The sequence below is a fragment of the Solanum lycopersicum genome, chromosome 4, assembly GCF_036512215.1.
Source record: "Solanum lycopersicum chromosome 4, SLM_r2.1".
In the NCBI taxonomy this organism is placed as follows: domain Eukaryota; kingdom Viridiplantae; phylum Streptophyta; class Magnoliopsida; order Solanales; family Solanaceae; genus Solanum; species Solanum lycopersicum.
The window spans coordinates 22082647-22096737 of NC_090803.1; the positions used below are offsets into that span (position 1 = coordinate 22082647).

The 14091-nt window shown below is 34.9% G+C and overlaps 2 protein-coding genes across 2 annotated transcripts; both read left to right on the forward strand.

Moving 5' to 3' along the window:
- Positions 1 to 4451: 4451 nt before the first annotated feature.
- LOC101265124 (NAC domain-containing protein 1-like) lies at positions 4452 to 5135 on the forward strand. The gene has a single exon (XM_004237259.3). The coding sequence runs from the start codon at positions 4452 to 4454 to the stop codon at positions 5133 to 5135; it is 684 nt and encodes a 227-aa protein (XP_004237307.2).
- A 1458-nt stretch (positions 5136 to 6593) lies between these two features.
- On the forward strand, positions 6594 to 9031 carry LOC101261706 (WAT1-related protein At1g70260-like). Its single transcript, XM_019213480.3, has 7 exons — positions 6594 to 6910; positions 6996 to 7058; positions 7132 to 7248; positions 7690 to 7939; positions 8295 to 8453; positions 8545 to 8696; positions 8773 to 9031. Exons 1-7 carry the CDS (start codon positions 6708 to 6710, stop codon positions 8930 to 8932), a joined length of 1104 nt encoding a protein of 367 aa, XP_019069025.3. The 5' UTR covers positions 6594 to 6707; the 3' UTR covers positions 8933 to 9031.
- Positions 9032 to 14091: the final 5060 nt, after the last annotated feature.

Genomic DNA, 14091 nt, shown 5'->3' on the forward strand with positions numbered 1-14091 from the left:
TGAAGTACAGGAGATATACAGGGTTATGATATTGACCATGAAACTCAGGAGCAAACTAAAGGCTTTAGTACTTTCTACTTTTTGGCCTAATTTTGTGAAGTTGAATGAATGCACAATTCTTGAACATTCTAGGATTATTTTTATGTTTAGGCTTAATTTTTGTGAACATCAATGTATATTAACTCTTGAATTGTAAATCAAGATCATGTATACTTGTCTTTAATATATGGATGCGACTAGTTGAAGTACATATTGATTTAATATTTTCTATCATTATATTATAGTTTACCATTTAAAAAGTCTATTGCAATAGCTTAATAACATTGTAGCAATAGTTTAGAAGAACTGTTGTAATAGAGTAGACCGAGTTGTATAATAAAATTATTGCTATAGGTCTTTTGCAACTGTTCGCAACTGTTGCAGCAACCATAGAAAAGTGTCGTTCTAAACTAAAGAATAATTGTTGCTATAAATAGTGTGTTGCAACAGTTCACTACTGTTGCTATAAAACTGTTACTATAAACATATCGCAACATGCTTATATGCAACACACCAATTTTTGTTGCCATAATGCAATTGCTCGTGCGACCTGATCTTCTTTATGCTTCAGACGAGATTTGAATTTAGGAATTGTGACCTAAACCTGATTCACATTATCATTCTCGACAACACACTTGAACCAATTCTCCCGAACTTTCTTTGATAAGTTGAATTCTTAAATTAAAATTTCTTTTTAATTTTCTTAGCTTATATCTTTATTACGGATCAAATTCTTTGTATTGATATATATATATTTTTATTTTATCCCAATATAACTATTTATAATTCTTTATTGTTAACACTTTCAGGGACAATATCACGATAATGTGTCTTATTTATAAATTGATGATTCTATTAAAGATAATGATGGAGTATGTAATTTGCTCTCGAAAATATCATAACTCTAGAGTGAAGTTCATAACTTAAAGCAAGAAAAAATGAAGCTTTGTAAAGTTCAACAATTACTTTTAGAGGAGATTTTTGAATGTCTTCACCAAACAACTAAAATTATGATGAGATATATTTGATCACGTGAAATGTGGATGAGTCACTTAGTAGTACTATAATATTTGATATAATTATCATCCTTTACGTTAAAACTCAAGATTGCAAAGGATAATAAATTGATGTCCCAACAATGACCAATATGAATCTTGTAGTACTATAATTTGTGAGTCCAGAACCTAAAGGGTACAAAATATTAACAAAAATTTTAAAATACTATATAAAATTTTATATTAACCAAAACGGTAAAATCGCTGCACCAACAGTGACTTACTCTACAGCGATTTTGCAAAATCTGATTTTTTTAAAAAAAAATGAAATCGCTGCCTAAGCAGCGATTTATAGAATTTTTTTTTTTTTTACAAAATCGCTGCCTAGGCAGCAATTTTTTTAAGAAATCGCTACCCCAGCAGCGATTTCATTTTTTTAAAAAAATAAAGAAATCGAAGCTCCCAGCAGCGATTTCATAAAAAAAATTAAGGAAATCACTGCAGGGGCAGCGATTACAAAAAAAATTAAAAAAAATATAAATTCGCTGCTGGGGCAGCGATTTAAGTTTTTTTTTTTGAAAGGGCTTCTCCTGCGACGATTTCCTTAATTTTTTTTATTTTATGAAATCGCTGCCATTTTTTTAAAAAGATTTTTTTTAAATCGCTGCCTAGGCAGCGATTTTGTAAAAAAATTATTATTTTTCTATAAGATTTATTTTTTTTAAAAAAAAATCAGATTTTGCAAAATGGCTGCAGAGACAGCGATTTTTCTTTTTCCGGTGGGGTAACCTGTTGGTGCAACGATTTTACCGTTTTGGTTAATATAAAATTTTATATACCGTTTTAAAATTTTTATTAATATTTTGTATCCTTTAAACTCCGAACTCTATAATTTGTAAATATAGAACATAATCGGGAGATCTTAAACTCTCGCATACTTATAGAGAGCATAACAATTTTCTTGGTTCCTTCGGTGTTTGCAAATGAGGCAACGTGGATAGATATACTGAAAACTACGAAAATTTTGGATCATAATAATAATTTGATAGAGATCAATGCTATACAACGTATAAGGGAAAAAAATAGTACAGTAAAACCTCTATAAATTAATATGGGTGAGATTATGAAATTTTATTTATAGAGATATTATTTAATAAATAAATTAATATTTATTAATTTAAAAAATAATTTGAGATTTGATGAAGGTTAATTTTTTATTATCTCAAAATCATTGTATCTTACTAATGTATGTATCATATTTATCGATTTCACATAAAAAAATGTTATACATAAAGTACAACGAATACATCAAAATCATTGTTCTTAATAATTTCAACATTGTGATGTTGTGATAATAAGAACCTTCAAGATGTATTATCGAACATAATTTATAGTATGATATTAGAAGGTCATGGACAAAATGATCCAACAAAGATCAATGTTATGGATGATATCAGTTATGCAATTCATGTTTGAACAACAAATGTTCTGCAAGAGACAATAGCAAATTGTTTTCTATACAGTAAAAACGTAGAGGAGATGCAATCTCAGAGAATATGAATGAACCTACTTGTGAAAACGTCATTCATGAATTTGAGGTCATGATTAATCATGATCTCGGTTACCATAATAAAATGGATGTCAAAAACCTGTTGGATTGTCCGAGTGAAAATGATACTTGTTCAAAGGTTTAGAGTTTAGAAGAAATTGTAGATACTATCGAAAAAAACAGTGTTGATGATGAAGTTGAAGATGATAGTACCTTTGGAACCAGATACGTGTAAGACAACACTTATTGCATCTAGAAATCTTCACAATTTTATGGTGCTGTTCGAAAAGACAACACTAGAGCTCTTGGATGCAATACGAAAAGTTAGAGATGAGTTTCAACTATATTTAAATTTTAAGAAAAATCAGAACACAATATAATTATATTTCACTTAATTGTCTTAGATATATTTGTACTTTAAAGAATTATTAATTTATGATATTAATGAGACCATATATTTATGTAGGGGTCTTTTGAAAATATATTATTTTATCGAAATTGGTGATTTTTTTTAATTGACCCATGTCAGGACAAAAGAAGATATTATTTTAAAGAGATTATTAATTTATCAAGTATTTATTTATAGGGATTTTAATGTATTCCCTTATTTTGTAATGAAATAATGGAATATTACTTAAACAACTTAGCAAATAATATTAAAAAATAAATTTAAAAAATACAATAAAAAGACACTTAATTGGACGACCTTTTAAGAAACTAGAGAGTTGTCCCCTAATTTTTTTTTAAAAATTATTCTTATCTATATATTAGTAGTTATATCCTTATATATTCATTGTCAGTTGACCTTTTTTACAAACTAAAGAATTGTCTCAAGTTATTATTTTCTATTTTTCTAGTCTACTAATATTGTTTTCTTTTATTTAGCTTGTCATTATTAAACATGAAAAACTCAGTTAATATTAGAACTTTTTATTATGTATGCAACCTTTCTAGACGTGTAAAGGCATTTCTTTGGGTATTTTTGAGAAGTGAGAACTTCTACACTTAAAAAATTAATTAAAATAAAGCTGCTTCAAGTTAATATGAAAGTGCACTATGCAGTACTGTGTTTTCTTTAGTATTATAAATTTAAAAAGATTCGAATTTCAATTTTTATTTATTTTATTTAAGCCGGCCCTCTCTCGTATTCTTTGTCATCTTGATATTGTATTAATCCTTCAGACATTCTATATATATATATATATATATATATATATATATATATATATATATATATACACTTTTTTCCCCTCCTTTTCTCACCTTCTTATTTTTCTTTTTCCCTTTCGGTTTTATTAATTAACTCTATATGGTAGAGTAGCTTAACATTAATTCGTCCTCTAATTTGTACAATTTATAACCTAATTTACTGATATCTCGACTAATCAAGATTTTGTAACAATTATTAGGTAATAATATAATTATTTATATATTGTTTTTTAGGAACTAGAACTTTTCATGGTCAACTTCTCGACACAAATATGAAAATAATGGTTAAAAAATTTCAATAAAAAAAAAAAGACAACGCAAATTTAATGAGTTTCCGATTTGAATAAGCTTGAGTTTTCCAAAAATAAAATTATAAGTCATATTTGTTTTCTATTTGAATAAGGTTTTTTCCAGAAATAAAATTATACCAACTTCAATTATTTTCGTATTTGAATAAGGTTAAGTTTTCCAAAATAAATTACAACTCCAACTAATAAGGTTTTACTTTTCGAAATTTATTTTTTACAGCTATAATTAGTTTCCTACACAAATTAGGAAATATACTCTCTATATATTTTTCTTGCTTAAAATATTTCTCCATCTTCTTTTTGTTTTTGTATCTTTTAAGTTGGAGTTGACATTATTTTAAATTTATAGACATGAAATATACCGATGAAGATCTAATAAGGTGTTTAACGAAATTTATTCGTGGAATGCCTATTGACTACGATGATATTCCGTATGTAGACTTATACGGTGATAAAGAGCCAGCTGAATTATTCCAAAATTTAGGTAATAATCATGTAAACTATTTCTTTACTCAGTTAAAGAGAAAAGCGATCAAGGGTAAAAACTTCAACAGATCAATTGTTGGAGGTCGCAAATGGAAAGGACGAGACAATAGTAAAGAAATTTTGGACAGGGAAAGATCACGAATTGGGTATAAGAAAACTTTTCGTTTTGATGAAGAAAGTGGTAGTGAAGATAAAGAAATTGTATACTGGATTGTGAAAGAATATTGTCTTGATAAAACTACAGTGGATGTATTAAGAGAATGCGGTGAAATAAGACATGAAGACTTTGTAGTGTGTTTCATTACAAAGAAAGTTAATTTATGCAAACATCACCAAGATACTTCTACAACAACTGATAATGTAGTTCCTGATTGTGTCTTAAATCTGTCCAGAGATCATGATGAATGGTTATATGGTGCAAAAATTTGGCAGCTACCACCATTGGATGAATCGTTTAAAGCCTTGACTGATGAAGAATTGAATTACTTTGATACGCCTGATCCTGAATATCCTCACGCATATATACATGAGAATAAGAAATTAAATTAGTGCTAATTAGTTGTACATTTATTTTAGTCACTTCAATTTGTAAAACTATATTAGCAAATATTCCTATTGTTATTTAATGGATCACATCTATTTATAACTAAATAGTTTTTTTTTTATTTCGATACTTATATTAGAGTTCGATTGAATTTAAATTCACATAAAAAAATATTTATTGTGACATAAATACTAGCCAGAGCTATAAAAATAAAGACCACGTTAATCTCATGATTGTGTTTGTTCATATATCAAAATCCCAGATGGAGTTATTGAATCAAATCACAGAAGAATATAATTTGCACCTTTCAAAAAATTATCTCAATCTGAATTCACACCATACAAAAAGTTGATATATACTTCATCTGCTAATATCTTGCCCTCATAGTATACTTGTATCAACTTTATTAATTATATCGATGAAATTGAAACAACTTCAAGAAATTCAATTTTTATATGAGTGAGTTGAATTACTACAATAGAGTATACCATTTACAAGAATAGTGGTTGAGTACTACTACTACAATAATCATAGAACTTAACCTAATAAACTTCAGCTATACAAAACACATGACAGTCTAATCGACTTTTAGTATTCCAATCCTAATATCACTCTAACAAGTCTATAACGCTTAACACTTATACACGTCGATTGTACCACATTATGCCAACCTGATCTTACTGTCTCTTCTGTATGATCACGTACAAAGGCCAAACTCATTTATATGTAAAATATCACAATTTAATTAATAGTATATATTTTTTTATAAAAAGACTACCAACTTCTTGACAATGTGACACAAGTAGTCCGTCCAAAGCTGACAAGGCGCCCACATATTTATATCCAGAAACGTGCATGACGTTTTAATTTCAATTATTCTTCTGCTAACGTACTTGCATTTTCAAATTCTTCCATTCTTTCCAATACAACGGCCAATTGAATTTATGTCAGCCACAAACTCAAATCTTGTGGGGTTATTAATCAATTATCTATAAAAATATTTGTCCATTTAACAGATATACCAAAAAAATAATGGATATAACGAGTTATTATTTTATCCATATTAATTATGAAATAGATAAATTAATAATTTAATATTTTAAAGAAATTTTATATTTTTCAAAGTAAATAATAAAAGGTATATTAGGTAAAAAATATCTTTTATCCTCTTTTGAATTATCAAAATAAACAAATAAAAAAAGCCGAAAAAATTTAAAAATTGGAGAAGTAATTAGAATAGAGGAATATTTTATATATAAATAATAATTTAGACCACCTTAGTACGCTCAGATTCCACGTAGGACAAGCTAATAGGTGTACATATGAATTTTTTTTTTCTTAAATCAAGAATGAGTTAATATCATTAAATTATTATTGCATCCTCCTTCCATGCCATGCATGGGTCACTCAATTAGCTAATTCTCTTTTCCAAGTAGCTTATCACTTCCATCAAAGGTTGCCTTGTTTTATTTTTATTTTTTTCCAAAAACATGTTCATTTAGAAAATTTGAATTAATTTACATCTATAAATAGGGAAGGTTGTGACACAATAATACACACAAACATAAAAAGAGAGAATGGGTGTTAAGGTTGCCATAGGAGAAATGTTGCCATGCACATCCATGATCATTATAGAAGCTTGCACCATTTTCTTGACGATTATGGCGAGCACCACCATGTCAAAGCTAGGGATGAGTTCTTTTGTGTTTGTGGTTTATACAAATGCTCTGAGCTTTATACTTCTCATTCCGTTCTCTATCTTTTTCCATAAAAATAACAAGTACGACATAAATATATTCATAGTTATTTCTTCTCCATAGATAAATAAAATGTGTCTCGCGTTGATTAATAATTTGTAATCGCAGGATTGAGGAGCCATTATTTACGTTTCCCCTTGTTTTGCGTGCCTTCTTCCTTGGTTTAGTAGGGTAAGTATATATAAACTCTTGATCTTGATTATTATTATTATTAGTCATTTAAAATTAATAATGATGCATGCAGGGTAACGATAGCTCAAAATCTTGCATTTGTGGGACTAAGTTATAGTTCTCCAATAGTAGCATGTGGTGCAGCCAACATGATACCTGCTTTTTCTTTCATTATTGCAATTATTCTCAGGTACTCTCTAAAAACATAGTTATCTTATGACCTCTTGATTGGGATTTCAATATTTAGAAACAATATTTTTTAACCACTAGCTAGTATCCAAACTATGTGATTAGGTCAAGATCGTTTACACTTATATTGGTGAAATGAATTATATACTTTAATAGGATATTGGCGCAAACAAAGATTTTCTGGATCCAATTTTAGTGTTATTCCATTGTTAAAAAGATTTTTCTTCACTATTATTATTGCATCTACTAATTACAATAATATATAATTATCACTATTTGTCAACATTAAATACTACTATTATTCACCACTGCTATTAGCTATCTGTATTATTCACCACTAATTATCAACCACAATTAATCACTACTAACAATCATTATACCATAATTAAGATACTTCCTAGAACCACCATCATGATCAATAATATTTTAATTTTTTTTGTAGGAAAATAAGGATTGACTTGAAGAGGCAAGGAAGTATAGTAAGAGTGATTGGGAGCTTAATATCAATAATGGGAATATTAGCAATGACTTTCTATAAAGGTCCAGTTGTGAAGCAGCATTCTCCATCTTTTCTTCATCTTGCCACGTCACCGCACCTCTTCATCTTTACTTCAACACATGAGAATTGGGTTCTTGGTTGCTTCTTGTTTGTATCTGCTTCCTTTGCTCTTGTCATATGGAACATTATTCAGGTAAAAATAATTAATAGGAAAAGAAGGTCTGAAATATATCTGAATTTTGATCAAATTGGTGTTATGATACATAATTTTGGAAAGTATCTTTTATCTCTCTATACTATTTAATAGTGTCTTTTTAATGTATATTTGTACCTACGTGAACATCATAATAAATACTAATGTGTCTATGTGGAAACATATATACCTTTAAAATACACTATTTAAATAGTGCAGTGGTAAAAGGTCATCCATAAAATTTGGTATCATAACAACAATTTCGGCCAAAGTTGAACTATTTTTCAGACCCTTTTCCCTTTTTTATAATATCTATTTGAAATATATATTGAATGGATTATATAATTGCTTTCAGGTCGGAACTAGCAAGAAACATCCACATGTGATGAAAATAACATGTCTTTATACCTTATTTGGAACGATCCAATCTGCGCTACTTGCTCTATTTATGGAAAAAGATGTTAGCGTTTGGAAACTTAAGCTTGATATGGAGCTTCTTGTCATAGTTTTAACGGTAATTAGCTCATTTGATTAAAAGGTATTGAAATTTAGTCGCTATTGATTAGATAAATTTAATAAGGTGATGATGCTTTGATACGTAATAGGCAATTTTCGGGAGTTTAATACGTAGCAATGTTCAAATATGGTGCTCGCGTTTGAAAGGACCCTCTTATATCCTATATTTCAAGCCTGTGGGAGTTCCAGTTGCCAGCACTTGTGGTTGTGTGCTCTTTGCAGCGACTTTCCACTATGGAAGGTAAGCTTGAAGTTAAATTATTATTTAAAGAACGCGATGTAAATATAAAGCTTACATGGATGAATATAATGTGCAGCATGTTGAGTGCATGTATATGTGGACTTGGTTATTATACTACACTATGGGGACAACTCAAAGAAGATGAGACAATGAAAAACAAGAAAGGCAATGTAACTACTTCTGATGAAAGAGTTCCTCTTCTGCAAGAACAACAAGAAGAAGGTTCACAAGTCTAAGATAATGGTCAATCAACTGTATATATGGAGGGTGTGTTTTTTAAAACCCTCCTTTGCGAGTTCAAGTATTTATAAGAATTACTTTGATTGTGATGGAAATAACGTAACGAAGTGGAGTATGTGTGATAATGTTAATCAGAGTATAAGAATTACGTATTACATGTTTCTATTATCTACCTTAATGAGGATTAAGATTCAAGTTTTATATATGTTTTTTTACAAAAAAATATTATGAGCGATTATTCACGTTTCTCCCTATTTTGCATATGCCTTCTTCATTTTCAACTTACCGTTAGATATAGCCTTGTTGATGAGCATATTGGTGATAATCATAGAGTCCATCTCAATTATATAATTATCCATCTTCTTTTGATGCATTTTATGTTGAAGTCCATAGCTTCCATAATTCCTAGGTCCATGCTTCTCCATTAAGTTTATAGTACCTTGGGTTGAGTGCCCATAAAATGTAAGTTGGAAGAGATTGAACCACTCTCTATAAGAACCACTAGTAAGCAATTTTCTTTGCCATCCACTCATTCTTAAACATGTCATCCTAGTATTCAATCAACTTTCTTCCTGCATAAATAGGACAAATCAAGTAAATAAAAGGAAATTATTTATCCATATAACTTGTACATTGCGTTAGCTTGTTGATTCTGTAAGGACTAGTTTTAAGCTGTGTGAGAAAAAGCTCTTTTCTTCATTTACTTTGTCTAAAAGCCCTTTCATGTCAGTGAATTTGTTTCATTATCATCTTAACAGATGAAAAAAAAAGAGGAAGAAAGAGAGATATGTGTGACGTCCCGCCATCCATCCAGGCAGAACGCCACCCGTCTAGGCAACCAGCAGCAGGCGCAAGGGGACATACTGCCCAAAACGGCCAGCAGACGAAGGGGCAGACGCATAAGTAGGCAGTAGGGGCAGGCGTTTCAGCCGTTTTAGGCGTTACAGCAGGTGGAGGGGCGGCAGTTTCAAGCCTTGGAGAGGCTTGTGCAGAGCCTCTAGACGTTGGGGCAGACTAGGAGAAGCTAGGGGTCCCTTTTTGGAAGACTTAGAAACATGTCTTAAGGGCATGAACTTAGGGACTTGTATAGTGTAGCATTTATTTACTCTTAGGCATTAGAGTAGTATAAATAGTAGGTCATTTTACTTGTAAAGCATCCAATAATTCCATCAAGTAATAGAAGTCCTTCTTCCAAAATTCTGTCTTTCTTCTTATTTTCTTAGCGATCTGAGTTCAAGGCTTACTTGAGTTTGCAAGAACGTGCAAGAATCGTGAGTAAACCGTCAAGTGCAGCACGGAGTATTGTCCGAATCAAAAAGTCCGTGACAATTGGTATCAGAGCAGGCTCATCGTAAGAGAATGAAGAACGAAGGAGAAGGTAGCGACACTAGCAGCACCCCTAACGTCCGCACTGATGGAGGAAAGAAGAACAAGAAAGAGAAGAAGCAGCAGAAGGGTAATGAACCCAATCTGCCCGATTCTCCACCAAATGATCCTCCACCAAGTGATCCTACACCAAGCGATGGACAAACTTCTCTCCCGCCCACTATTGTCGATGAAAGTGACGACGGCAAAGATACCGTAGACGTTACTGTTGGACATGAGTGGATTGCCAGCGTTGAGATGGCAAGGCAAGCCATTGAGATTTTAGGCCAGCGCTTGAATGGGTTGGACAAAAACGTCAAAGACCTTGAGGAGCACTCCCTTGAGGAAATTGACAACATCCGGAAGGAGTTGGAGGTGCGCAAGCGGACTGAATTGGCGATGAAGGAAACCATTACTTCCTTGGAGTTCAGGTTCTTGGACGCCCTTGAGACGATCGAGGCGTTAAAGAACAAGGTGCAAACCCTCGAAGAAGATAGGGAGGTTGTTGGATCAACATCACTTGTCCAGGAAAGGGAGACCAGAGTCGAGGTTCCCAAGCCACCAATATTCAAAGGTGTCCGCGACGCCTTAGAGGTGGGAAATTTCCTATGGCACTTGGAGAATTATTTCAAGTGTAATCGGGTCAGGAGTGATGCCAACAAGATCAACACTGCCGTGTTGTATCTTTCTGATGTAGCCATGTAATGGTGGAAACGCAAAGATTCCAAGATTGAGAGGGGCACACGCACCATCGACACATGGGAACAATTTCGTGAAGAATTTAAGAAAGCTTTCTTCCCCAATAATGTTGTGTATGAAATGAAACGCAAACTTCGGGAGTTGAAGCAGACGGGAAGTATTCGGTCATATGTGAAAGAGTTCACAATCTTGACCCTCCAAATTCCCCAACTCACGGAGGATGACATGCTGTTCACCTTCATGGACGGACTATAGAATTGGGCGAGGACAGAGTTAGAGCGGCGTCAAGTAAAAACCATTGATGAAGCAATCACTCAAGCCGAGACCTTGACAGATTTCAAACATGATCGTTTGGACAAGGCGAAGGGCAAGGAGGCAAGGGGCAATCGAGCTAAAGGTGGGGGAGACCGTGGCCGAGGCAGAGAACAGTCGGCACATCCCAAACAACATCACACGCCCAAACCGAATGGCAGACGGTTTGAACGCCAGAAGTACTCGAAGAAGCGGACGCAGTCCAGCAAAGGCGATGGGTGCTACATATGCGGCGGACCACACGATTATGCCAGGTGCCCAGAGATGTAGAGCCTTGGTGCCATCGTCCGTGAGCGGAAGGAAAAGGAGGCACAAGAGAAGGCGAAACCGGCAGACACAACCCAGTTGGGCATGGTTGGAATAGGTGGAGCCATAGCCAAACAGGACAACAAGCCAGGGGATTTCAGTACGCAGTACGTGGACATCTCCATCAATGGGCAACAAGTTCGGGCCATGGTGGACTCCGGGGCTGAAGCCAATATCATGACCAAAACGGCGGCAAAAAAATTGGGACTGAAAATTGTTCCAAGCAACAATCGCCTCAAGACGGTCAACGCCCCACCAACTCCCGTATGTGGAGTCGATCATGGGGTTAGAATCACATTAGGAAGGTGGAGAGGTAAAACAAATTTTATCGTAGCTCATTTGGACATATCCGATGTCATTCTTGGACAACAATTCTTTCAGCGTTGCCACACGATGATTGATCCCTATCTTCAACAACTCATGGTGATTGAAGGGGAAGGGTCTTGTATGGTACCTCTTGTTAAGGTGCCAAAGAAAGACGGATATGCTCACTTATCAGCCATGCAGATTGTGAAGGGCTTGAAGAAAGGAGCACCGACCTTCTTAGCCACCATTGCAAGTTCGGGTGAAGACCATGGTGCTATGGAGCCCTTGCCACCAAGCATAGAAACTGTTTTGGAGGAAAACAGTGATGTGATGCCGGAGGAGCTGCCAAAAACACTACCTCCAAGGCGCGAGGTACACCACATGATAGAGTTGGAGGCTGGAGCTAAGCCACCTGCGCATGCACCTTACCGCATGGCTCCACTTGAGTTAGAGGAACTGAGGAAGCAGTTGAAAGAGATCCTTGAAGTAGGTCACATCCGTCCATCCAAGGCACCTTATGGTGCGCCAGTGCTGTTTCAAAACAAGAAAGATGGGTCGATGCGTCTATGCATTGACTATAGAGCACTCAACAAGATCACAATTAGGAACAAATATCCGATCCCGCTGATTGCAGATATATTTGACCGTCTTGGACAGGCCAAGTACTTTACCAAGATGGATCTCCGGAAAGGCTACTATCAAGTGCGCATCGCAGAGGGGGATGAACCAAAGACAACATGTGTAACCAGGTATGGAGCATTCGAATGGTTAGTGATTCCCTTCGGCTTAACCAACGCACCTGTCACTTTTTGTACGCTGATGAACGAAATTCTACATCCCTATTTGGACCAGTTCGTAGTAGTGTACTTAGATGACATAGTCGTCTATAGTAACACTTTGGAGGAACATGTAGAGCACTTGAAGAAAGTCTTCAGGGTTTTACGGGAAAATCAGCTTTATGTCAAGCGGGAGAAGTGTGAGTTTGCCCAACCCAAGATACACTTCTTGGGCCATGTGATCAGCCAAGGCGAACTTTGGATGGACCAGTCAAAGGTAAAGGCAATCCAAGATTGGGAAGCGCCTACGAAAGTGACCAAGCTACATTTATTTCTTGGACTTGCGAATTATTATCGCAGGTTTATTAGTGGGTACTCCACTATAGCCGCCCCACTGACCGAGCTGCTGAAGAAGAACAGGCCATGGGTGTGGAGTGAGGAGTGCCAGGGAGCATTTGAAGGTCTTAAGACTGCGGTTACTGAAGAACCAGTCTTGATGCTGCCCGATTTTGCAAAGACCTTCGAGATTCATACGGATGCCTCTGATTTTGCCATTGGGGGAGTCTTGATGCAAGAGAAACACCCCATAGCATTTGAAAGCCAGAAGTTAAATGAAGCTGAAAAATGGTACACCGTGCAGGATAAGGAGATGACGGCCATTGTGCATTGTCTACGCACGTGGAGACATTATCTACTAGGCTCCAAATTTGTAGTGAAAACCGACAACGTTGCCACTAGCTATTTTTAGTCACAGAAGAAGATCACACCAAAGCAGGCTCGTTGGCAGGATTTCTTGGCGGAATTTGACTACACCTTAGAGTATAAACCAGGAAGGGGCAATGTAGTGGCCGATGCCTTGAGCAGGAAAGTTGATCTAGCGGCCATCTCCTCAGTTCGCAGCGAATTCCAAGGCGCAATCAAAGATGGTATGCAACACGATCCGAAAGCCAAGAGGATAATGCAACTGGCTGCCCAAGGCCAAACCAAGCGGTTTTGGGTAGAAGACGGGTTCTTGCTTACCACTGGCCGAAGAGTTTATATACCAAATTTTGGATTCATCAGACGGCGTATTATCAAAGAAAGCCACGATACTCCGTGGGCTGGGCATCTAAGGTAGAAAAGAACGAGGGCGTTAATTGAGCCCTTCTATTTCTGGCCACGAATGCGGGAAGAGATTGAACAGTATGTGAAGACTTGTCTTGTGTACCAACAAGACAAGGTAGAGCAAAGGCAACCACGAGGGCTGTTGGAGCCACTACCCGTAGCTGAGCGTCCATGGGAGAGCATATCTATGGATTTCATCACTTCTTTGCCGAAGTCAAACGGGTTTGGCACGATTATGGTCGTAGTGGATAGATTCTTTAAATACGCGACTTTCATGCCTGCCACAG